We start from the raw sequence: 26,752 nt of genomic DNA, 5'->3' as shown, positions 1-26,752 counted from the left end.
CTTACGGCACTGACTTGAAAAATACTGTGGTTCAAACCCTAGGTGCTGCTGTCCACTGTGAACTTTGACGCTGGAAGGTGACCTGAGCCAGCGGTGCTAAACTTTGAAGGCAAATACCTGTTCAAAGCCAGGGAAGACTGTGAAAGCCCTCTTTCTTGGCAGTATCCTAAAGCATGTACCCCGAAGGAGAGTAAGGCTTGTGGAGTGTGAGCCTGCAGGAGCTGGCATAAGGAAACTGTGGATTTGTAAAACCTCTGAACTTCAAGAGCAAGTTCTGAAGGTCTGTCTGGTAAGCACACATTTGGAATCCCAACACTAAGGAGGCTGCCGGGGGAGTTAGAAGTCTCTCTTGGTGACTAGCAAGTTCCAGGCCAACCTGGGAGATTGGGGATAGAGGAAGAGCATTGATTCTGAACAATTGTAGACACCGAGAATTCACTGCAATCAGAAGAAAAATATTAAACTTCAATACAAAGAAACGTTCTTCTTAACATAGACGCTCAGTCATTTACATGTTCTCAGCCCTTTGGTCGATCAGGGAGAAGTAGGAAAACAGGGAACTGGAAAAAAGGGCTCTTGTATAGGCTCTTCAAGTGGGAGCCGCAGATCAGCTACTCCAAGTCTAGGAGCTCATGGGAATCACGGTATCCTCCCCACACCAACAAGGTCAGAATGATCATCGACCAATCCAAGCGCACGTTTCCACTAACCAACCCCATGCTATCTGCCGAGCATTCAGATCCATCCCTGAAAGAACTGAATTGAAAGCGGCCCAGGGCAGAAGCAGTGAGTTCTCATTAAGACCTGATGTAAGACAGCCTGTGCATCATTTGGAGTTGCTAGGCCTTACTGTCCTATCCATTGAGGGTCTCTGTAAATTCCAGGGTGCAGGTTTTTTTTTCCTTCACTACCAATAGACACTGGTGCAGATGCACCCTAAATCTGCAGTCAAGATTCCAGAGTGGCGAGTGAACCTATGAGGAGCCTTGGCCCCGCCCCCAGAGCAGAGGGTGGCCCTGGTCTGTCACGTGACTGTCTGGCTGTGGCCCAAGTTGTGTGATTTCAAAGGAATGCAGAGCAGCTACGTCACTGCAGTGGACGGAACTGTGGAGGAAGGGTACGCATCTTCTAGACCGTTCTGCCTGGGGACGGGAGCAGGCAATGGCTGGCAGTGAGCTGCCAACTGTGAAGACGTCGCCAGTGACCAGTACGTGGCACCGGAAGAGCAAGAATGTTCAATACGTCCTTCTTGATAAGCCTGAGTCATCACAGATAGCCCATTTTGAATAGGTAGCAGAACCATGTTTACTTACTCTTGCTGTGGCCAAATACTGACAAGGGCCAACTAAAAGAAAGTTTATTTCGGCTTGAAGTTCATGGGGAGACTGTCCGCCATGGCTGTGAAGCTGAGGACAGCGGGGCACTTGCGTACTCAGGAAGCAAAAAGCCGACCAGCAATTGGGGTCTGGTTAGGGCCTTGGGGCCTGCCCCAAGGGACACACTTCCTCCAGCGAGGCTCCGCCTCCTAAAAGGTCCATAGACTTCGCAAACAGCGCCACCAACTGGATGAGGTGTTAAACATACGAACCTTAGGGATCCAAATCACAACAAATATATTTACCCAGCATTGGCTGAATGTCTGTAGAAGGCCGCAGCCACATTCTCCATTATCAAGATGGCGCTGACATCCGGCTTCACCACCAGGTGAACGCACATGTGCTCGGTAATTTCCCACTGAGTCCCCGCCTACTCCCGAGGCATCACCTGGGACTGGGAACAATGGACCTATCCAAGAGTGACACGTCCAAAGCAGGGTCTGTTTCCTATATAAGGGATGGGTTCCATCTTATCTGGGTCTCCGCCATGTTGGCTGATGCCCGCTCTCCCAAGGGGCATTAAAGCTTTACTGCAGAAGAATCCTATGTGTACCGCGTGGTTCTTGCTGGCGAGACGGTAGCGCGGGACATCTGGTGCCGATACCCGGGAAGAAGAAGAAAAAGAAGAACTTTGCACCACCGGAGACCCCTTGGACACAAGGAGGATTCAGAACTGCAGGCATGCAAGCTTAGCGAGGTACGCTCTAAAGTCCAGAGAGCATATCAGAAACTGAGCAGCAGTGGGAGGTTGTGCGCGCACCCAGATAAGTTAAAAAGGACCCCCCGGTAAAGGATGGGGGAGACAGAAAAGAAAATAAGTTAAAAAGGACCCTCCGGTAAAGAATGGGGGAGACAGAAAAAAAAAATAAGTTAAAAAGGACCTCCCGGTGATTTTGGGAGAGTGGAGATGGGGGAGAAGGTTGATTTGCAGGGTCAAAAGCTTTATGTTGTGTTGTTCATGTTGTCTTTTGTGTACTGGATGGGAGAGGGATATTTGAACTTGGAGACTGCTGAGGATGTGGTGTTTTGGGAGGGAGGTTCTGTTTTCGTCTCCACGGAGGGGGAGAGCCTAAGGGTGTACTTGGGATTTACGTGGTTTGAATCACCAAGACCTCCTGAAATGTTGTAATGTATACCCCTAAAATTCAGCGGCCCAATAACAGCAGGAAGCAGCCAAAGAGACTAAACGACGCCCAAATTCCCTTAAAGATTAAATGAGGTCCTTTCAAGCCTGCTTCTCTGAGTTCAGCTTTGCTCCGTGCACCGGTTTGGGCTCGGAGTGGGTGCAGCTGGGGCTGGAGGGCGGCTGGAGCGGAGCTTTGCTCTGTGGCTATGGTGGGGAGCACATTGCGCCGGCTCAATTGGTGCAGCTCGGTTGGTGCCTGGCCTGGAGGATGTCACAGCGGTGCCACAGGCAGCCGGGCCAAAAGGCTTACAATGTACCTAAAACTGTGCTGGTCTCTGAGGGTAAAATGGCTCTGATTCCATTTGGCTATGCTAAACGATGCTGACTTCAGGCAGGGCTGGTCGTATTTATCATAATAAAAGCGCAATTAAGGTTTAAATGCAGTAAACAGGCAGTACCGTATTACATCTACATAGTGCGACTTAAGTTTTTAAGAACTGCTTAGCATTTTAAGAACTCAAGTCCTCCTGAAAGATTGCTGTGTATACGCTTGGCTTGTCTGGTGTTTCAGGATCCGCAGGGAGGTGGATGCGAAGGGCCTTTGGATTTTGGGGTGATTGGGTCGTTGGCTGGATCTGTGAGAGTTTACAGCCGCTTTTGCTGTGGCACAGGTGTTGAGAGTTGGCTAATAGGGAAGCGGCCCTATTCGCCGCCTCTCCCATTGGCCCCTTGAGCCGCAGGCTCTGGCGCGGACCTTGAGTTATTGCCGGCCTGTGCAGCCTTGGTCTGGGTGTCGGCTCCCGCCACACTCCGCCACCAACACAGCCTCAGACCTCAGAGAACGAGGCTAGCCCCGCGGGGAAGGCAGGGGCGCCTGGGGGTGGAGCCGCCACTTCCTGGCCTGGGACAGGCGGAGCCGCACAGCGGGACACGGGGAGCTGCACAGCAAACAGGCCCAGGGCCTCGGAGAATGGCGGGCGGGCTCTGGAGCCCGAGGCCACCGTACCAGCAAGAAATACGGGAGCCAATAAATCTTAAATCTAATATCAACAAACAGGGCCTGGGTTTTTCCTAGGCGCCACTGGGGCAACACGGCCCATACCGTAAAAAACAGAGATCCCCATATGGGTTCCCCAATGGCCACGTCATCTTAGGACTCCAGGCTGGAAACAGGAAAACGGTTTTCTCATATTTTTAAAACAATAATCTCATCTGTGCCAGATTTAAAATGGTTTACTTCTAAGGCCTACTATAATGACACAGACAAACAAGATTGCTCTTTAAAACAGAGACCTATAGGTCTCTAAGTTCAAGACCAGCCTACTTCCAGTACTGACTGTGCTAAATCTTTACACTGAGTTTTTTAATACTCTTAAATGTTATTTTGGGAGAAGAGTTTGTTTATGTTTTTTTTTTCTAGAAATGCTACTATTCATGCTGTGGATTCATCTGTCCAGAGGCCTGAGGACAAAGCCTCTGCTATGGAGCTGTCTGGCCTGATTGCTGCGGAGCTGGCGGGTTCCTGAGGGATGGTCCAGCTCCTGCCCTTGGTCTGTCAGTTATTGCTATGCTGTTGTTGCTGTACATTGCAATGTTATTGTTGCTGTACTATTGCTTGCTATCAGTTTCCCTTATCCTGTCAGTTATTTCTGCTAAACACTATGGGTATCTTCAAGATAGGTTACAAAATGCCATGGTTATTTAAATTAAAAATTGGATAAATATCTATTTAAACAAAAAGGGGGGGAATAATAAAGGAACTGCCCCCGATGCCAAGAATGGCCATCGCCATGGCTCTGTTCACCATAAATTTTTTAAATCTGGATGATAATGGCCAAAATGCTGCAACACGACATTGTTCGGATCCGCAGCGGCCCAAAGATTTGGTTAAGTGGAAAGATGTGCTTTCTAATGAATGGAAAGGCCCGGATCCCATCTTATTGAGATCCAGGGGAGCTGTTTGTGTCTTCCCACAGGATCAAGAAAGCCCATTCTGGCTGCCAGAGCGATTGACCCGAACAGTGAAGAGTGATCCACAACACACGGATTCGCCTGAGGACCTGGCTGCTGTTCCTCCTGCCATTTTGCAGATGGATGACAGAGCACCGATGGAGGACACTCTCAGCCTTCCTGAAGCTGTTACCAGTCAACCATAGGATGGTGGTGTCTCCCCGATTTTTTACAACCAATAAGACTCTGGGCCCCCTCCCTACCGTCCTAGAGATGATTTATAAGCTTGGCCGTAGGACTCCAGTCCTGGGCCGTGTCTCTCATTCCCCTACTTCAAAGAATGGGTGGGGGTGGAAATGTTTTGGAACAGTCCTATACTATGGATTAGTGTTTCTCCTCTGGATGGTCTGCTGACTCAAATCCCAAAATCGTAGGGACAAAGTGGTTATTGCACAAGCATTGGCTGCCCTGAAACAGGGGGCCTCTACTGATGTGTGGTTATTTATGTTAAAGCAGTAAGGTTTAAGCCAACCAGCTCCTGCACCCCTAGGACTCTGGTCCATTGCACAGGGTGGAGTGCTTGGCTTAGCTAGCCCTGAAGGTTGTCGAGCTGAAGAGCATCGCACAGAGAATGGCCCTCTCTGAGAGATAAGTCGCTCTGCTTAAGGGTTTCCTGCCGTATATTCCCTTTCCCAAAAAATTGGCAGAGGGCAGGCTGGATAGGTTCCAGGTGTCATGAGCCTAGGGACAGATTCCGTGCAAGCCCATTTTAATGTTTTCATTTTGGGAAGTGCGACCTCTATCTTTACCTTCCTAGGGAGTTGCCTTTCTGCAAAGAAGTAAAATTAGGGGGAGATGTAGAAGGCCGCAGCCACATTCTCCATTATCAAGATGGCGCTGACATCCGGCTTCACCACCAGGTGAACGCACATGTGCTCGGTAATTTCCCACTGAGTCCCCGCCTACTCCCGAGGCATCACCTGGGACTGGGAACAATGGACCTATCCAAGAGTGACACGTCCAAAGCAGGGTCTGTTTCCTATATAAGGGATGGGTTCCATCTTATCTGGGTCTCCGCCATGTTGGCTGATGCCCGCTCTCCCAAGGGGCATTAAAGCTTTACTGCAGAAGAATCCTATGTGTACCGCGTGGTTCTTGCTGGCGAGACGGTAGCGCGGGACAAATGTCATTGGTTGAAAACATGTCATTGACTGGGCTGGGATGAGAACTTCACATACTCCAAGGGCTCAGTTTCTAGCTCATTTAGAATTCCAAACTTACCTATGGAAAAGTTTGGCTAATATATGCTGCCAGTTTAAAAGAAAAAAGGTCTACTTTCGTCTTGCCATAAATATGAATGCTATTAGGAACTTGTTTACCACAGTTGCAACCTGTCTCCCGTGACTGAAAATGTGTGTGTGTGTGTGTATGTGTGTGTGTGTGTGTGTGTGTGTATGTGTGTGTGAGAGAGAGAGAGAGAGAGAGAGAGAGAGACCGTTTACCAGTAAGTCTTTTGTTCTCAGGTCCCAGGAGAAAATCTGAGGAGTAAACTGTTGAGTACTAAGAAGCACCCTCAAACTGGTGTAGGTAGCGTCGCTGAGGGTCTATCACAGCTCTTTCCAAACTACTTGTGGCAAACAACTGCTTACTGTTTTCATTTTCCTAAACCAGGGACCAACGTTTTTTGTACGTCAGTACCATACACTACCAGCGAAACGTAATGGAAAAATCAAGGCCGCAATGTCTATTGGCCATGCGCTTGGCTGCTGCAATCGTGCCGTGTTGTCGCAAATGCTCCGTGCTCTGCTTTCAGTTTCTGTGATAACTTTGCCGAGGTCTGATGAGAAAGTGTGCAAGTGAGCACTTTCTGCGGGTCATGTTCCCAGCAGCTCTGAGTACGCTAAAGTCACCTACGCTGATGCTCACCCTGCGCAGAATGTGAACACTACTAGTTAACATTTACTGTGGGCTTTTTACCCACAGGCAACTGATGTTCTAAATCCGGTATGTCTATGCCCTTTTACCTTCAGCTTTGCTTTACAAGGGTTGCTATCTGTTACATCAAATGAAAAATCCCAGCAACAAACAAGTTGTTGAATGTTAATTGGGACATTATTCTGAGTAGCATGATGAATTTTTATATCATCTCATTCTCTTTCGCCCAGGACAAATATCCTTTTGCCCAGAATATCCATGACTATGTGGTATGTGCTATACTACCCCATTAGTTATTATATCAATTCTTGTACTAGTAAAATGCTTCTATTTAAGTAACTCTCTTTTTACTTGATAAGGGCCCTAAAGCACAAGAATAGTTCTTTCATCAGTTTGAATAAGCCAGAGATGGGTTGGTGATTCGTGCTCACTTTATGGTGAAAAGGCAGGGTGAGAGAAAACCTATAATACTATATCGTCATAATTGTTCTATTTTATTAACAATCATTTACCATTATTAATCACTTACTGTGGCTAATTACTATACACTTGCATATAGACACCTTCACACTGACCGGGAAGATAAGCATTAGCCTTTTTTCAGCCCCGACTGAAAAGATGTCCAAGACTCAGAAAACACCATACAAACGATAACTTGAAAATTCAATCCTGACGGATGGAGCAGAGGAACAAGGACCATTTCCTGACGCAATATATCAAGGAGTTAGGTATGAGGGGCTGTTGAGACCCTGCAGAGCTGCTAGCATCTCAGATGGGTAGGAGAAGGTCAAGTCTCCATTACATCTCCCTCTTCCAGGCGAGAACCTGGGTGCTCTTTGTCTTTTTTGAGACGGAACACCAGGGCATAGGCACACACAAAAGCCTAGGTGGTGTGTCCTGTGATTTGAATCCTGCAGCCCCAGGTCTCCTGGCAAAGCTGCAGCTGTGTTACTCACAGTTCAGGCGGGGCCACCACCATTCCCTCCCCGCTTTGTCCACACCCAGCAGAGCCAGCTCTGCGGGAGTCTCACGCTCATTGGCCTTGCTCCATCCTTTAAAGCTGATAATGGTGTCTCTCACCTATGTCTCTTGCTAATAAATGAATTCCTGAAATACCTTTACAGACCTTCCCTTGGCCCCAAGTACTGGCTGAGGAAGGACGACCAATGAAGTAAATGAACAACAGATGGGACATAAACGGTACCACATGTTAGCTTCAACCTCTTTGGGAAGAAGCAGGGCAAAACCTGAAGCCATTACTTTATACCTATGGAGAGGTCACAGCAACCACACAACTACTACAAAAGACCGTTAGGACTTTCTTTTGATACAGAACATCTCTAGATGGAAAAGATGCACTTTTTTCTTATTGAGACTTCAGTTTCATCTTTAGATGTTACCTTAGTGGGGTGGAAGTACCTTCAACTTTTCCTAAGCAGGGACAACACTACCCAGAATGTCACATGGGTTTAATTATGTCCTGAAACTACTTGTGGTCATTCCTTGAGCCAACAGTTGGTCTCAAAAAGTCAGTTTTTCCTGTTGTATAAATATGTCTTGCCTTTTTTTTTAAAAAAAAAAAGGAGCTTTTTTTTGATTGTTTGGTTTTTATAAGCACTTTAGAGAATATATTTTTTTTCTGAATACTAGCGCTCTAGTTTGGAGGCAAGATCAGAGATACCCAGTGATGCTGGAGAGCTGGACAGGGATGAGCGTTGCAGAAGTTCAGAGAAAGTGGGATCATGGGGAAGCATGGGTGGAAGACCTCATCGAGGAGTGCTACCAAACTGCGGTATAGGGAATGGCAGTCTCTCGTGGGAAGAGAGGAATGAAGAGGGTATTCTAGAACGTGATAGAAAAAGTACAATTGGTCTGAATATACAGAAATGACCTGGAACAATTCCTTTAAATCGTATAAGTGTTGTGTGTATTAGAACTCTCATCCACACTAAAATCTGACATGAGACTCAGAAAGAGGAAGAAACAAAAGCAAGTTTCATGAATCACTGCCTGGTGTTTACGCAGAAATTACTGCAGGCCTCTAAGGGGAGTGGAGGCTGAGTAGAGGCTTGAACTTCATCCTAGGTTATTAATTTATTTATATCCTTTGTTTATGTATATGTATGAGTCTGTGTGAGTTTATGTGTACCATGTGTATGGAGGAATCCATGGCGACTGGAAGAAGGGATCGAATCCCCTAGAACTGGAAATACAGAAGGTTGTGAGCTGCTATGTGGGTGCTGGGAACTGAACTTGGGTCCTCTGAAAGCAGGCACTGTGTGCACACCACACACAGATAGAACTCTGATATACGCAAAAATAAAAAACAAAGGAAAAAAAGAATAAATAAAATAATCGTGGTTGAAGTTGGTTTGAGCTTGATTAGACCCATCAGCAGAGTTCTTGGCAGAGATGTAGACAAGTGGTCCTCTGTCCTCTGCGATTTTTGCCCCGGAGTCAGTGAAGGATCTTCATTCTCAAGCTGTTACTCCATGTCTTGGGAAAAGACAGATTACAGCAAGCATCTATTCTGGCTTAGCTCCCGTGATGTCAAGACATAAACTCTGGGTGCCAGTCTTTATAAGTCTACCTTTACAAGCCATGTTGTTGGGCTGCATATTACGGCCACACAGGAAATCACGTCCCTGGTGTGTGTTGCAGCCCATCTTGTCATTAGCACGCCAAGGAGGTTCTGCGGTCATATTTGTCTGCATTTAATCTCATTCTGTTTCCCCCTCATTCTTCCTGCAGGTTATGGTCTTATTTCATTTAATCTATACTATCATTTTTCCCACCTATGTTAGTTATTTTTCTATACAAAAAAAATACCTGGCATTATCAATTTAAAGAAGGAAGGGTTTATTTTGGCTCACAATGAGAGACATCAGTTTACGATAGTGGAAGAATCAGAGACACAGGAACATGAGGCAGCTCTGGTCACATTCCCTCACCGTCAAGAAGCTGAAAGATCAAGGGCGGGCTCAACTCATTTTCTTCTTCTTCTTCTTCTTCTTTTTCTTCTTCTTCTTCTTCTTCTTCTTCTTCTTCTTCTTCTTCTTCTTCTTCTTCTTCTTCTTCTTCTTCTTCTTCTTCTTCTTCTTCTTCTTCTTCTTCTCCTCGTCCTCCTCGTCCTCCTCGTCCTCCTCCTCTCCTCGTCCTCCTCGTCCTCCTCCTCTCCTCCTCCTCCTCCTCCTCCTCCTCCTTCTTCTTCTTCTTCTTCTTCTTCTTTTTCTTCTTCTTCTTCTTCTTTTTCTACTCAGTTTTGTCATGGAATGCTAATGCCTACATCCAGGATATATTTTCATGTCTCTGTTAAACCTTTCTGGAGTTACCAGCATAACTCCATATATGGAGTTATATATAAACTGATAGGTATATTTCTGCGGAGATTCTAAACTCAGTCAAGTTGACCATGAAGATGAACCATCCCAACTCTACGCTTGTCAGGTTCACTCAGACACATCACTTTAAATCATAACACGCCCCCCTTAAAATCTCATGTACAAAATGTATTTAGTCTATTTTTTTTTAAATCTCTCTCAAGTTTTAACAGTTTTCACATAGGCAAGAGCCCAAACTTTTGAAGTCTCTTTTAAGGCTCAAGACAATGTTTGAACTTGACCTCTTATAAAATAAAAAGTGACATCCTTCTGATATATAATGTAAATACGTCCATTCCCCAATAAAGAACAGGAGGACAGCATGGATATATCAGACTACAGCAAGACCAAAATCCAGCAGGGCAAACAGCAAGCGCTGTGCCTCCATGTCTGGTACTTGAAGCTCACGATGGAATCACCTGGGTAACCATGTCTTGTCATCTTCTTCCAGTGGTACACACAGCCTCTCTCTTGACCAAGTTCCAATTCACACGCACAGCTTTCCTTAGTAGATGTTTCACCATTCTGGCTTCTCAGTATCTTGTGGTCTCCCTTGCAACTTAGATCTCACCTTCCCAGCTTCATTCTCAGGGCTTCCTTGCAGAGAGAACAGATCCCTGCCACCCGCTGCCTGACTACAGTCACTTTCTGAAATTTTGAAAGATGTCCTCATGATCCATTTCTCTCTTGTAATCTTCATGCCTGCAAAGCCAATGCCCTATAGACAGGTTATGTTGCCAGTTTAAGATCTAGTCTGCCTCTTTGAAGCCTTTGTGTGCCTTCAAAGCTGAGCCTAAACTGGGTGGTGGTGGTGCGCACCTTTAATCCCAGCACTCTGGAGGCAGAGGCAGGCGGATCTCTCAGTTCAAGCCCAGCCTGGTCTAAAAAAGCTGACTGTAGGGAAATATTTCCTAGGGTGATCATTTAGAGATACAAGTTCAGGCTCTGCCCTTTCAAATGTATTTGCCCTTCACACTCAAGAACCTTTAGTGAGTGAGGGCTTGTTCTTGGTGTCTCTCCTATTCTCCAGCACAAAGCTCAGGGGTTCTCTCGCCATGCTAAACCCTCCAGGAATTATAACTACGTTCTTTGTACTCTCTTTATTTGCAACATTAAAATTCTTTCATGCCTCTTTCCTTGCCAAACCATATATTTTCCCAAATTTTTCTCCTCTGCCTGCTGCTCTCTTGACCGTAGACAAGAATAGTGGGCAGCAGCCATGAAAAACCTGAATGCTCTCCTGTCTTGAAATTCTCTCCTCCAAAAAAGAATCACTCATTGCTTTTGCATTCAGCTTCACTTCCGTTGCCACGAAAGGACAGAATAAGGCCAGATTATTTGCTAAGATACGGCATGCGTGGCCTCTAGCTCAATTCCCAGCAGAGCCCTGTGGCCTCTGAAATCTCGTGAGCCTCATCTCCACAGCCTGCACCCCTCATGACATTGTGACCTTTGAAATCCCCGCTTGAATGCCCCACGAAGCTCTGCTTACGGAATTCTTGGCTTTTCTGTTCTATAGCTTTAAGCTCGTCCACATTCCTCCTACAAACCAAATCCAGAAGCCCGTGGACTGCAGGAAGGTGTATCACAGCAACAGCCTCACTCAGGGTACCAATTCCTGGTATTAGTTATCTCACTGATGGGATAACAGCAGCAGCTTAAGGCGGGAAGGGTTTCTTTTGGCTCAGCAGCAGTGCAGTCCTTTGTGGTGGGAATGTCACGGCAGAGGAACACAAGGCAGGAGTCACCCTGCCGTTGTAGTTACAAGGACAAGTGAAGTGGATGCTGGGTCTCAGATCAGTTTCTTCTTTTCAGCCCAAGAACTTCAGCTTGGGATGGTGTGTCCATTTTTCAGGGAGTGTCTCCTCTCAAACTTTTTTTTTTTTCAACAACCATAGACGTACCCAGAAGCGTGTTGGTACGGTGATCTAAAACCCAGTCAAACTGACCCAAAAGATTAACCACCATGCCATCGGTCCTGCATTGGTTTGCTGCCTAGCAACTGGTTTTGGCTATAACTTTCTTTTCATTCTCGTTTTCAACTTTAAGACAAAAGAGAGACACAGCTGCCATCATTGTCACTAAAATAACAGGACAACAAGCACCTATTCAGCTAAGCAAGAGGCTTAGGGAATCATTTTGCCATTGAACTTTTCTTACAAACAACTTTTTTTCCTCTATGACTCCAGTGGCTTTGGCCAGGCTCCAGGCGCCAAAAGTCACATCCAAGGGAACAGTTAGTCCACCACCCCCAATCCTGGGCTGGAGACTGTGTTCCGATCATTTCTCCTCCTGCTCCTCACCGCCACCATCCTGGCCCCTTCCATCACTTCCCCTATTTATCTCCCTATCCCTCTTTCCACAATTTTCTTTCCTCAAAGTTTCCACGTCCAACAGGGACCTGAGCGTGACCTCCTGTCAAGAACCGTCCCCTCCTGCTGGTGCTGGATCAGAGAAGTCTCTCTGGGGTCACGCGTGCTTGGTGGAGGCGTCTGCCAGTGCCTGATTTCTTCAGCTGAATGTGAGGGTTGGGAGAAAACATTGGTGAAGGTATGGTGGCAAAATATTTAAAAATATTCCAAATCCAGCCTGCAGCACTCGGAGGTGCCTCCAGCAATGCTTACCAAGGTCGCATGCACAGTTTCTCAGAAGCCTTGTAATGTTTTGAACATACAGTATGTGCATTTGCTCCGTGCGGTCATCACACCACACGCCACCAGCGAATGCTACTCAAAACACGGCAACTCAGGTTCAAGGCTCTGGCATGTTTTCATTCTCTGTGCAAAAGTTTTCCATTCTAATATAAACATAATGGCTTAATTATGGAGACAGACATTCAGGATCTTCCTGCCATCATCTCTCAGCACACAACTATCAAATTGCTGTTTCCGGATTGCAGCGTGTTGGGATGTTTAGTTTTAGAAATTGCTGTTTGAAAGTCCAACGAGTTCATTCATTCTGGTATGGTATTCAGACAGAATTTCCAACAATATCTGGGAAGGCCTTATATGCACTTCTGTCTTTTTGTACTGTGTGTTCATATTAAGTGGTGGCTCAGCATTGATAATTATAAATTGAAAATAATGGTCAACTCTATAAAACTTTAGAGATGTTCTGTGTCTGGCAGTATTAAATATTCAGCCAAATTTTAGTTCTTTCTGTAAAAATAAACAAGGCCACCTCTCTCATTAATATGCAAATATGATTTAATTGCCAATAAAAGACAATTATATATATATATATGAAACAAAAATTTGTCTTAAAATAAATTTCTTTGATCTATTACCAGTATTTGGTTTGTATATTCATTTTTATACATATACATATATACCTACACACAGATACCCACAGACACACACAACACACACACACATACACACACACACACATACAGGGTCACAAAAACTTCTTGGCTATAAAGCAGTTGCAAGTAGAAAAAGTTAAAGACACTGTGATCTACTGTAGGGGCCACTGTGATCCACTGTAGTGGATACTGTGATCTACTGTAGCAGACACTGTGATCTACTGTAGCGGTCACTGAACTCAATGATTGCTAGAGAACTACTCAGTCACCTAGAACACACTCTCCCCTTCCCCAGTTTTCTCTGGGTCTGACAGGCAAGCAGCCCAGTGGTTAAGGGCTGCCCAGAAGGCCACAAAGGACATGCCATTTGCAGAAGTACAGGTCTCTTTTTCTAATTCCTTAGTCGCTTTGTGTCACCTTGTCAATCAAGAGTTACCATTGTACCTCCTTTTTTGTTTCTCCAGAATTAATTTCAAAACTTAAATGCTCTGCTTGATTCTGTCATTTAGGCTTTGTTGGCTTTTATTTAAATACAAACACATTTTAGAGACAGAGGAATAGGGAAAATGCAAATAGGCTCACCTGCTGCCCTTTATAAAACTCACCCAATTTATTCAGAATCTTTTTGGCAAGAGGAAGGCTCATCTGCTTTGGTTTTTCATTCTCTCTGGGATGCTAATTGTTTTCCTTTTGATAGTCTTGTTGTTTTGGCCTGAAGTCTACAATCTGGCCTGCTGAGCGGTGTGTCACGTTTGTAAATTAGCTGACATCTGCTTTGAGTTTCATCGTCTTTAATTTTCTTTCAGGATCGTTTCACTTGTTCATTTTCTCTTTAATTGCAAGAATCGGGTTTTTGTCTTTGCTTTACACAAAAGTCCAGACCTTTCTGCTTTGGGGGCATGGACTCCAATGAGTGGAATCACGTGGTCCCATGGAAGACTATTCAGGGAAAAGATGCTGGGAGAGAAGCCTTAGCAACCAGCCCAGAGAGGATGCGCCCCGGACACAAAGAGCTAGCTGTCCACACCACACTTCTGAGGTTCCCACTGAATAATTACAATCTGTTAGAAGGAGATTGACAGTAAGGGCTGAACCGGGGAAAATATTTTGAATTGAGAGAGACTGAGGTGGTGGACATATGTGGAATGAACGCTGACTTTTTATTTATTTCTTTCTTTTTTTTTTTTCAGTGCTGGAGAGTGAAGCCAGGGCCCCACATGGAAGACAAACTGTTCTACTACTTAGCGACTGTCCCCATGCCTTCCTCTCCTCTACTGTCCCTTCTTCCCTTCTTCCTCTCCCTCCTTTCCCCCATCACTTCTTTCTCCTTTTCCTTTTCACCTCAGAAAAACAGTAGAGGGAGTATTATTGCAAATAGGACTGGGATTATTTATCAAAGATTCATTTCACTGTTAAATTACCAAATGCCGCAGCCTCGTGACTTTCTCCCACTTGAAAGAAAGCTTTCACACACACAAGCTCAGAGGTGTTTGTTGGGGACACGACCCCTGGCCAGGGCTTATGCATGAACTTTTCTTCTGACAAGCATGTCCACCCTGGCTAGAAGAGGTTTACAGGCCGGCTGGCTGTGCACATGGTATAAAAACTTTCCTCAATACCAGCTGCAGAGATTCTAAACCACGTTTCTGAAACTATATTATGAATCTTACCTGACAGTAGCTTTGAGGTTTTACGTATGTTATTGGATGCTACTGTGATAAAGACATTGCTACGTAAGTTAGGGGCGTGCTTTTTGGATGGCATATGTACAAAACAGTGGTTCTAAACTGGGGCACTTTTGTCTCCTAGAGGACATTTAGAAATGTCCCAGCCAAGATCACTATCACAACCGTGAGAGGAGATTGGTGCTGGCATCTAGTAAGTAGACACTTGAGTTTCTGATAAATAGTTTCTAATGCACAGGATAGCCCCACAAGAGTAGAAAGGGCTATCTGTGTGCACTGAACTCTCTCTCACTCCAGTGAGAATCGCTCTCTTTGCAACTCAGCCAGATTTTGGCAGCTCATTCGCCACCATCACCAATAATTTCCTTGTGACAGTCTATTGACGTGGACTGTCTTTTCCTTCCTTGATCTGACCCTTGTCATCTTCTCGCCGGGACAGTCCCTGTCCTGAGACCAGAATGATCCTGAAATGGGTTCTGACTTTACCCCACCACGTACCAAACCTCACAGTGACTCCTACAGGACGAAATGGGAACATCTTAGAAAGGTAAGCCACGCCCACCGTGTCTCATCCCTGCCTGTGCTTCTTCTTCATCATCATCATACCGAATGTTGCTCTTCTTGTAGCATATCCTTTATTTAGGCAAAATGACGCACATTTCAGGAAAGACATACATGGCGCCAAAAGGAGAGCCTGGTGCGATATGGTCATCTCCTAAGACTTGGTCCACAGTGTCTCTTACTCAAGGAGATGTTTCTTGATCTCAGGTTTACCCCTCCTTCTTCCACACACAGGGAGACCCCACCATTTCACAGTTCTCCAAATTCTTTGAACCCATCTTTAATAGTACAACCTCCCTCTAGCATCTAATTTTATTCCCTAGTTATTTAAATCTTTAATCTACCAGACAGTGACCTCTATCCCTTTGCTTAAATTCCTGGCTCAGAATAAACAAGCATCAGATGCTTATTGAATAAATAAATGAGCGCCACTTGGCATTGTCCTTTGTACTTCATCCTCTTTCTTTCTCATAACTTTTGCTCTCTTTGGGTGCTATAGATACCTGCCATTCCCAGCCTTGCTGTTTTCCAGTTGTCGGGAGAGCAGCTTGGCGATGTTGGTGAAGCTGTTGCTCATTCGGAAGATGTCCCTGCTGTGAGGGCCCAGGATGGAGGAGAAGACGTCAGTGATGCTCTTAATTTCCAGCAGGAGAATATGGTGAAAGGAGTGCTCCATGTTAGCCAACTGGCTCACCAAGTAGCCCAGGCAGCACCTGGCCCTTTCCTGCCAACGACAATGAGACCAATACAAGTCTGTAGGACAATACAGCGTTGAAGTTCCGCGAGCTAGATCCCTTCTAATAAATACGGGCAAGGTTAATAATGCGGGCGCTTTTGAAGACGTCACATCTGTGTGAATTCATGAGACACAGTTCATTACAGGGACATTGTCTACCCCCGACTTAGAGTCAAAAGATAGAAGTGGGGGATTTTCGTCACATACCAGGTTTCTCTTAGAAGTTAGGAACACAACACAGAAGGAAACGGGTAGAAACCTACTGAAACGATGAAGCAGACAGATTGAACAAAATACTCATGTGAAATACATAGTATGTTGGATGGAAACACGTGCCACAAAAGAGAAACAAAGTAGGAAGAGGAGAGCCTGGAAAATTAATATTAAAAAGTACACTGGGCAGATCCCAGAGAGAAAGTAACATTCAAATTTAATGAAGTTTTTATAATCGAAACCCAGCATGTTCAAAACCCTTAGTAACAATTGGAGTGAAATTCGTCCTGTTTAATACAGGGTTGCAGGGAGATCTAGGAGCCAGACTATATGGGAGGTGACATTTTATTTGCTGTTTTTATCACCGACAGTGTGACTTCCAACTTCATGTACGCTCCTCGGCTTCAGAATCAGAGTCTGCCTTAGCATCCTAAAAAGTCATTCCACAAATATCTAAGTGTCCCTGTGGTTCTGTGAAGAGGATTTCCCGGGCTGCGGGTGTAGATCTGCTGCTCAGTTTTGTAGCCGGGCGTGAGGCCCTGGATTGACCCAGGGATGCTCTCTCCAGTACCCCCTCCCCCCCCCCCCCCCCCCCCCCCCCCCCCGCACCCCGCAGCGCCCGCTCCGAAACCTTTCTCATCATACAAAACCAGAACATTCTTCTTTCAGAAGCATTCGTCTTGTTGATGGGAAAGGTGACGGTGTGGATGTTTGCTGAAACCAGCCTCATTCTGAATGATCCTCTGGCAGCCAAACCGAGCTGAAGGGGAAATTAATCACATTTCGGGAACAAGAAAAATCCGAACTGCTTGAGACCCCGCGTATGAGTCCGCACCAAGACCACATCATTTGTTCTGAAACCTTGGAGCACGTCCAGGTTCCTCACAGGGGTAACAGATGTGATTCTGGACGAAAAGTGTGATGTTAGGGCAAGAGTGGGGTTATGAAATTCCGATTTCTTTCTCGGCTCCAAAGTATTTTGTCTCTGAGGCTTAGTGACTGCAGCCTGTAGGCTGTCTTCCCGCAGCGGGGCAGGGTCAGCGGCACCAGTGTGTCATCATGTGGGCTGGTTGCTGTCCACTCAGACACAAGTCCGCAAGGACAATTAGGCCAAGTGCCAAAGCTACCCTGCATGCTCTTCAGTACTCATGGGACCCCCTGAATGACACTGTGAGGTAAGTAATGTGCCGGCCATCACTTTATGGGAAAGAAACTGAGGGCAGACTGCCACGCTCTGAGCCCCATGTCCTCGGCGTCTCTCACTATTGTGACCTCACTGGTTCTGGCACCAGCCCTTCCTACTAAGGAACAAGACCACAAATTAGTCCAATCCCGTCTCAATCTCTCATTTCCCAGCACAGGTATGCAATTCTCTTTGCTTAATTACATTTGATTTATCTAAGAAGCATCATAAATACTCTAAATACAAAATTGATTATCAATTTTTAAACCTTTCTGTTTGTAGGGCCCCTGACCTCTTTTTAAAATGTTGGCAAGCCCCAAAGAGTTTTTGTTTGTCTGGGCTGTAGGTATCGCTATTTGTCATTCTGAAACCAAACTGACAAATTAGAACCATAAATTCATTTAAAAATAGCAAACCATATGCATGTTAGACACATTTTTTATGAAAAAAATTCATCTCCTAAACAGAATTTTTGAAAATCTCTATGGTGTAGTGATTGTTTACATGGACAAAAACTGGATCCTCATATCTGTTTTTTATTTGCTGCATTATATCTGGCCTCATACAGCTTATATAGTTGGAAAAATTAGAACTATTTCCAAAATAACGTTGATAGTTATGTACATCCTTTATGGATAGTACATGAAAACCCAATAAGTGGTAGTATCTATTTGCAATATTAATATTTTTGTATTCTATTACATTAAAATCCATCTTTTTCCCCCCTCAAATAAAGATAAAGCATTGCTCTTTCCATAGAGGAAGTGGTCCAGAGTTGTCAACCTGACACCAGGTTGCTGGTTAGTTACCCTGGGGAACGGTGCCAGATCTGGGGCTCAGTGTTAGTTTCTGCTGTTGGCAGATCTGGCACTCAGCAACAGTTATAGCCAGGTCAGCCTTGATGAGTGGAAGTCCATGTGTAACCCCCGTCTCTGCCACCATGACCACTTTGTTCATGGGTCCATTGTGCAATGACAGGAATGGCTGGGGAAAGGGGTTGTCTTAGGGTTTCTATTGCTGTGAATAGAACCATGACCGCGGCAGGTTCTATAAAGGAAAACATTTAATTGTGTGGCTTACAGTTCAGAGGTGTAGTTCGTTATTGTTACAGCAGGAAGCATGGCAGTGTGCAGGCAGGCATGGCGTGTGAGAGGGAGCTGAGAGTTCTTACATCTTGATTCACAGGCAACATGAAGTTGTCTGAGACACTGGGTAGAATATGAGACCTCAAAACCTGCCTCCACAGTGACATATTTCCTCTAACGAGTCAAGGTCACGTCTCCCAGCAGTGTTACTTCCTTGGGGGCCTATTTTCTTTCAAACCACCTTAACTGTCCAGAGAAGAGGTCCTCCTATCTATTTGTCTATGGAACTCTTCCTTAGCTGTAGTCACCTTTGGATGGGCATCTACGTGAGACATAAGTGACTTCATTCCCTTTGCCTATTTGGAGAGGTCTTTTCAAATACTTCTTCCCCAAATGTGTTTCTCACCAGCTTTCCAACCATGCTCTTCCAACAGCTCCCCGACTGTCCATCGAATCCATTGACTACAGCTCATGAATCAGGGATCAATCGCAAATCTGGCCATTTCTCCTTTGTAAAAAATGTATGACTATGAGTTCAGTCTGAAGTTCTGTCCATTGTGAGGGGTTCCCTTCACTGGTGTCTTTCAGGGTTGTCCCAGAAAGGGGTTGTAATGCTGCAGCTGTCCACTTCTGGGTGGTGCCTTCACGATATGCAATCATCAGTAAGCTAGACCCTGTCTTCTTTTCCTTTCAACCAATCCGAGAGAATGCCTCAATGCGGCTATAGGTACATGTTTGGCAGCAGATGCATTGTTAACAAGAGTAAAAACCCTAGGCGTTTGTGCAAATTCTTCATGTGACTTGCTTGTGCCTTCAGGACCTGCTGGGCCTGATCACTTAGATACCTCTTCATCTGATAATAGATTGCTGCCGTGCACATCCTACTTTGTGGCTCAGTGGGTCAGAGAACAGCCAGCTCCTGATGGGCAGCTCAGGTCACATGGTGTCTTGGTGACTCGTTGTCCAATGTTCATTTTCACCGAAGGCCCAATAGCAAGCCAAGAGCTGTCCTGTCTGCCTGCAGATGACGGTAGAATCTTGTTCTAAAATCCCAAAGGTCTCTTCTGTGATTCACCTATAGGGGCCTGATAAAAAGCTCCAAACAGCATCTCTTCCTGGCACTTAGAGGCTGTGGTATAGCTAATCTAACAATGGCTGCCTATTAACAGGATGTTCAAGAATCCAGTAGTTGTTCAGACATCCAGGCTTGATGACTGAGCTCTATCATCACAGGTCCCCTCAGTATATGCTAGAATTCTGAAGAAGTATACGCTAATGTCAGTGAAGAAATAGACTTGCTAGAGAGAGTGAGAGCAAGCAGGCTGAGAGAATGGACCCGTCTTCCAGGTCCTTTATATAGGCTGCCAGCAGAAGGTGTGGTCCAGATTTAAACGTTTGTCTTCCTACCCCGAAGATCTGGATTAGAAGAGGGTCTATCCACTTCAGATGATTTAATTACGAAAAAATAAATCCCTCGCAGGTGTGCCCAGTCTTTTGAACTTTAGTTAATTCCAGATGTGGTCAAGTTCACAAGAAAGAACAGCCATTACGAGGACCAAGCATTCAAACACAAGAGGGCAATGGGGAACATTTCACATCCCAAACACAACGCATGGGGGCATCAGAGCCAGTCTCGTACAGGCATCCAGGGGAACTATGGTAACATCTGTAGCTTTGCTGAAAGCAGAAAGCTCACTTCATTCCTTCCCCTCTCCAGATAACGTTTGCCAACTCATTCAAATGCAATAACCACGGGCTCTTTAGAAGCCATTACTTAAGTAAAAACCATTCCTTGAAAGAGTTATTCAGATGATCTGGAAAGACAAGGGCTCAAGTTGCTTTTCTAAGTTAGCCTCTATATCCCTGTATTTAAATGTGCATCAGAAATTCTGAGCCAATACCCATTTCCAATTAACACTGAGCATGAAAAGTCTTCAGGGTGGAGGTAATAATAAAACCAGTTATTTCTACTGTTTCATCAAGCCAAGTGAGTCCTTGTGAGGATGGGGAGGTGGGGGTCTCGAAAGTCAGTAGAGGAATGGTTGCTACCGGGGAACCCTTGGAGAATGTCTGGAGACATTTTGGGTTGTCATAATTGAGGGAATGGAAGGGTGGAATGGCAGAATCCAGTGGGAAAAGGCCAGAGATGCTGTCAAACATCACGTAACACACAGGATAGCCCCCAGCTAAGGGTCATCTAGCCCAAAGCGTCGATGGTGTCAGACTAAGAAATTCCTAGTTAAGTGAAAACTGGCTCTTCCCCCGGTCCCCTAACTGTCAATACAATCTGGTGTCACTGTCCTGATGTGTGGTAATCACTAGAGGTTTTGCAAACTATTGCTTTGTGCTACGAGTGCAGATGTCAACCCAGGAGACACAATAGACAATGTCTTAGGGATGCTGCATTACTGTGAAAAAACCTCTACCAACACAGGTGCCTTGAAAGGACCTAAGAAGCCATGGGTCACACTGAGAACTGATGAACTAGAGTCATCCTTGGCAACATTTTCTGTAAGGAGCAGATGGGAAATATTTTTAACCCAGTGAGCCATTGGATTCTGTTTCTGAGAAACAGTCATCGACAGGACTACCTGACTGAATGTGACTGGGTTTGGCCACAGGCAGCCATTTGCTGGTCTATGAACTAGATTATGTGGCAAAATTGCATTGGCCATATCATTTATTTGTAATCAGTGTTCCCATTTTAAATGTGTGTGTGTAACTCTTATCTCATAATTCTTTTCTATTATCTCTTATCAAGAAGAGAAAATTTAAATATGAAAATGTCAGAAAAAGTGGTGACTTAGTTCTAAGGATGGATTCCTCGACTAATCGGGCAGTCACTAAGTATGTGCCAGGCGATGGGCACAGTTACCCACAGTTCACATCTGTTTATAAAATGGGCTATCAGAATGGGAATATTAGTACCTAAAGGACAATAAAGACCGAGGTTACACTGGTCAGAGTCACAGGTGGGCAAAGCTGCTACTGAATCAAAAGCTGACTTATTCCAGTGTTCGGATGTTTCCAGCTAAGACATTTAAATCCAGATATAGAGCTGGAAGAGTTTGTATTGGCCCCTCTTCCCATCCCAATTCTTTGGCTCTGAGAACCCAACGTTCTCTGTTTGTCCCCAAATCTTTTCAGGTTTTTAACACTAAAATGCTCTTGCTGTAGAAGATTTCTTTCTCAGTTCAGATGCTGACCATTACCCCAAGGCCCAGTCCTAAAGACTTGGCCCCCAAGAGTGGCACCAGTAGGAAGCGTGGAATCCTTAGGAAGTGGAGCTTCCTAGACACTGCAACGTAGCTGCTAAGGAAAAAAGCATCTCTGGTCCATTTATTTTTCTCTGTTCTCCTTGGCTCATGACACAAAAGCAGCTTTGCTTTCCTAACATCTACTAGCCTGATGCTCTGCCTTAACACAGGCCCAAAGCAGTAGACACACTGTTGATGGTGGGAACCTCCCAACTAGGAGCAAAATTAAATTTTTTCTCCTTGCAAACTGACTGCTTTAAGTCCTTTGTTTTTAGTTAGCTCTGGTCATGAGCAAATAAGGACACTTGATAATTTTGTTACTTTATGACCATCTAATAGAAACAATGTAATGGAGGGAAGGTTTGTTATTTATTTAATTACTTTTTTCCTCTCTCTCTCTCTCTCTCTCTCTCTCTCTTTCTCTCTCTCTCGGCAGGGTCTCACTTTGTATCCCTGGCTGGCCTGGAACTCACTATGTAGACCAGGCTGATTTAAACTCACGGAGGTCTGTGTACCTCTCTTGCCAAATGATGAGATTAAAGGTGTGGGCCAAGGAAAGGTTTGTTTTGATTCAGTTTCTGAAGTTTTAGTTCAGAAGGGAAAGCGTAATGGAGTTCGTTTGAGAGACAGGCACCTAGGATCGCTCCAATCACAGCTGCAGATAGGAATCAATGAGCACAGGCTGGACCCAGGATCAGGCACAAGTGCCCAAGTCTCTTTTTGGCCTCTAATCTTCTGATTTTGAGACAAATAAATTAATTTTTTTTACACACCAATCCTAGTTCCCCCTCTCTCCTCTCCTCCCAGTCCCTCTACCTTCCCCCTACCCCACCCCCAAACAAAAAAATTATTTCTGACTGTGTGCATGCCACATATTCTCTTGGGGTAGTCAAAAATTGTTTTCTACTCATTGATAAGTAAAATTACATTAGGAATTACAAGCATTTTAATGGTTTCAAAAATCACACAGTCATTGTTAAAAAAAAGAAAGATATTTCTGTGTTTACTACTTGGGAGTCAGTTTTTGCATGACTGTAGGAACATGATTTCTGGAGCACATGAAGAGTAATAAATCATGCCTCGCAAAAAGTGCTGTCTGGACAAAACAATTTTAAACATAAATTTCGGGAACAAAAGTTAAAAAGTAGCTGATGAGAACAGATGTATCCTTTGTTTTGTATGAACCTCAAATTTTGTCACAAGGCAAAAATGAAGGCTAATTGGACCATGTTCAACTCTGTGCATTTGGCATACAATACTAAGCTGAATTCCACCTTCGCAGCAAAAAAAATCAACCAAGTCATTTATGAAGCAATTATGGCTAGACATATTTAAGCCTGGAACTTATGAAGTCTTTCTCAAGAAGTTGTTTGAACAAAAATGATTTGGGATTTAAAATAGTAAGAATGAAACGTAGCTTAACTACCCGCCCTGACTACCCGCCCGTGGGATTTCAAAGAATAATGTAATTGTGTAAATTAAGTCTTTGTTTTGATTGACTTTTAAAGGGAAACAAGGATATAGTCTGTCACCAAGTAACTCTTTCCAATTTATTGTTATTTTTCCTCAACTAGAGCTCAGTATGGCCATGTTTCTGTTTAAAGAAAAAAAAAACCTCCTCCTACTTGTTGGGTAGGAGACTATTCACAAGTATCTTTTCATTCCTTTGACCCCCTAAATGATCACAGATCTTAAACCTTAGAGAAGGTCATCTAATTTGAGCTTCAAACATAATGTTTTGATTGATAAAAGATTTAAGCGTTCTATAGTTGAGATTTGCTCTCTAAAAACTGGGGGCTTGGGAATGTAGCCTCTGAAAGATAGACCTTTTGTGCAGACCCAGAATGGGTTCAACCAGGCCAGTGTTTCTTCTCCCACAGCACGGGGTCCCCTCATGGAAATGACCTCTCATTGATTATCCTGAACAATGGGTCCACTATTGCTTTTGCTTTAATTAAACACTGTCTGAAAGACCATTGGGGACACAGCACCGAAAAGCTTCTGGTGGACTCAAAGTTGCAGGCAAATTTTAATCCCTCAAGGATCTGCTGGGCAAATGAGGGTGCAAAACAAGAGCGAGAGAAACTAAGTAACCATGGGAACCATGTGGAGGCAAGATGCTGCTGTAGATCCAAAAGCAAAAAAGGAAGGAAGAGAGGAAAGAAGAGAAGAAAGGATGGAGAAGAAGGAGAGAGAGAAAGAGAGAGAAAGAGAGAGAGAGAGAGAGAGAGAGAGAGAGAAGAAGGAGGAGGAGGAGGAGGAAGAGGAGGAGGAGGAAGGGAGAAGAGAAGGAAAAACGTGCTTGTACTTCAAAGTTTTCTTAAGTCAAAGAAATCCTTGGGTTTTGTTCATCAAGGAAAGCAAGCAACTACGTGGTAAAAATGTAACTCAGTTAAACTGTGTCAGTTACAACAAAACTTTTCACAATTAGCTCGTCACAGGATGCACTGTTCCCATTAAATAATGAGACACGAGGGACCTATTTTTCTTTGTACTTCTTTCAAAACAAATAGCCAGGCTATCTTACCAGTAATGGTTGGAATGTAGCTTTCCAGGTATAAGCTAGAAGATTTGGTGAGTACTCTTTTATTTCTTACAGAGAAGAATGAGATGGAAAAGCCAAATCCCCCCACCCCCTAGTTGTAACTCTGGCATCTTGCCCATCATCCATGTAAGTATGTCTGCTTTAGTTTATGAATTTTGTTTTGTTTCCCGCCTCGTATCAACTGTGTTTTCACGGTGAGATGCCTTAACTGAATTAAGCAGGGTAGGAATGGATGGATGGAGAGATGAAAGCAAACTGCAGCTAATAGGATGGAGCCGTGAAGGTAGCTCTGATATCCCCGTGAGGAAAAGGCTTAAAGAGCTCTCTTCCAAAGCAAACAACCGCTTTTCCGACCGCTTTCTATGTATCACCTTTATGTTAAGGTTTTGGCAGTGGGGTAAAGCTGTGTTCCACTGCACCGAGATCTTGAATGGGCGCAGTGTTTAATCTCATCATTTCTCCAAGGATGAGCAGAGTCACCCCTGTACCCGCGGTCCCTAATGTGTTTACTGTACAGTACACTAAAGTCCGCTCACCTCCTCTCTGTGCTCCTTCTCACTTCCTAAGATGGAGGAGGCCAGCTATCGCCTTCAGGAAACGTCTGTACTGTCGCTGCTTCCCACATCATCCCTCTGTCCCTTCTGTATAATCTGTGTTTCCCAGTCATGAAGGAGATGAGTTGGTGGCCCCGATGTTTCGAATGCTTATCTCCTAAAAGCATGTTGAAACGCAATTGCCGTTTTAATAGTTTTTAAAGTTTGAAGATCTGTCGGAGGGGATGAGGCTGTGAGGTTAGGTTCTGCTCCCATCCATGGAACGGTGATGCCATTATCTGGGAAAGGGTTACTTACAGAAGGAATCATTTGACATCCGTTTGTCTCTTTGACCCTCTGTTTGTCATTCTTCTTTAGACTGTTGTGCTAAGGAATTACTTGTTATATGCAGCACCCTTGCCTCCTGAGCTTCCCAGCTTCTAGACCCATGAGTCAATAGTTTCTGATAATTATCAATTAACCAGCCTGTGATAGTCTATTACAGTGCTAAGGTAACTGGCAGGAAAAAGAAAACGGCATAGTAAAAAAAAAGGGGGGGGCTGGGAGGTGTTGTTTTGGATGAGGAAAGGGAAGCCGAACGGGATAGCAGCACAGAGTCCTGCCTTCGAGAGAAGGACGCTTGCCCTCGGACACAGAAGTAGTGGAAGGAAATCTGGGAATGGAGAAGTGCAGGAGTATTATAGCCTGCTCCAGAGATTTGCCAAGTCAGTTCTTCAAGGTGCCTTTGTATCCTGCCTTCCCGCTGTTACAAAGTGCCCCACAAAGACAACTTAAAGAAGAGCTTGTTTGGGCTTGCAGTTCCGGGGAATACATCCCCCCAGGGCAGGAAAGTTGTGGCCCAGGAACAGGAGGCAGCTGCTCACTTTGTGGCCTTTGTCAGGCGCTCCATCTGCATTCTCTCTTTAATTCAACCCGAGGACCCAGTCTCTGGAAATAGACCCACCACACTTAGGGTGGGTCTTCCCTACCTACACTCATCTAGATAATACTGCCCAGACACACCCAGGGTTTGTCTCCAGGATGATTCAAAACCCTTCAAGTTGATCATAGTGAACAGACTTTGCAGTGATGGGACACAATGAATTACTCCCTTCCCTGGTGTGAATGAACTGTTAACAGTTTAACCTGTGGGATCCACTCAGCTCTAATCCTGGGGAAATTTCCTCATTCCACTTCTAATTCCTGGGAAATACTGACTTTCCATTCATCTCAAAAAACGTAAAGGTAATTGCTCCATTATTTATCTATTTCTTTTTTTTTTTAAAGATTTATTTATTACACATACAATATTCTGCCTGCATGTATGCTTGCAGGCCGGAAGAGGGCATCAGATCCCATTATCAATGGTTGTCAGTCACTTAGTGACAACTGAGAATTGAACTCAGGACCTCTGGAGAAGCAGCCAGTGCTCTTAACCTCTGAGCCATCTCTCCAGCTCCCATTTGTCTGTTCCTTAACAAGAAATAAACTAATGTGAAGAAATGAGACTTTCTGCCTGATTTCTTCTATCTCCCCTGTGACTTCTTGTATCTTATCTATGTATGCTCAATCATCCTGGACCATGTAATGATTTAGATAGCATGAGAACATTTCATGTGACAGCCAACTGCCAGGTATGTCTTTCCTTACAGGGCTTTCGTTGGAACCTGGTGAACCAGTACCAATTTCTCAACACACAACGGAATAAATTCAGCTCAAATTTTTTTGAGAAATAAAGAAGGATGAAATGTAAACGCCAGTTCAGAACAGCATCGCTGTAGATTTTCAGCAGACTCTATCTACTTTCGAGTGCCCTCATATATTTTGAGAGTACAAATCTAATAACACTTTTTACCACACAGCAATTCTGCATGTAGAAAAGC

General features: G+C 44.6%; 1 protein-coding gene and 2 long non-coding RNA genes across 4 annotated transcripts in view; 2 read left to right on the top strand and 1 right to left on the bottom strand.

Annotated features, from left to right (window-relative positions):
* Veph1 (ventricular zone expressed PH domain containing 1) overlaps nt 1-26,752 on the bottom strand; it is a 205,613-nt gene that overhangs the window by 102,227 nt on the left and 76,634 nt on the right. For both annotated transcript variants that reach the window (XM_085682474.2, XM_048424730.3), the window contains exon 7: nt 15,821-16,041. In XM_085682474.2, coding sequence (XP_085538600.2) covers nt 15,821-16,041 — 221 coding nt within the window. The remainder of the gene's footprint in view (nt 1-15,820; nt 16,042-26,752) is intronic.
* LOC148118784 (uncharacterized) lies at nt 1,643-5,585 on the top strand. The gene is made up of 2 exons (XR_015735754.1): nt 1,643-2,073; nt 3,923-5,585. It is a non-coding gene; the product is annotated as an uncharacterized LOC148118784 (long non-coding RNA).
* LOC125394027 (uncharacterized) lies at nt 17,565-26,607 on the top strand. Its single transcript, XR_007230054.3, has 3 exons — nt 17,565-17,627; nt 24,391-24,462; nt 26,522-26,607. It is a non-coding gene; the product is annotated as an uncharacterized LOC125394027 (long non-coding RNA).

The sequence above is a fragment of the Myodes glareolus genome, chromosome 20 (genome assembly GCF_982192425.1).
Source record: "Myodes glareolus chromosome 20, mMyoGla1.1, whole genome shotgun sequence".
In the NCBI taxonomy this organism is placed as follows: domain Eukaryota; kingdom Metazoa; phylum Chordata; class Mammalia; order Rodentia; family Cricetidae; genus Myodes; species Myodes glareolus.
The sequence above is the reverse complement of the archived record's forward strand: the minus strand, read 5'-3'. Positions and strand labels throughout refer to the sequence as shown.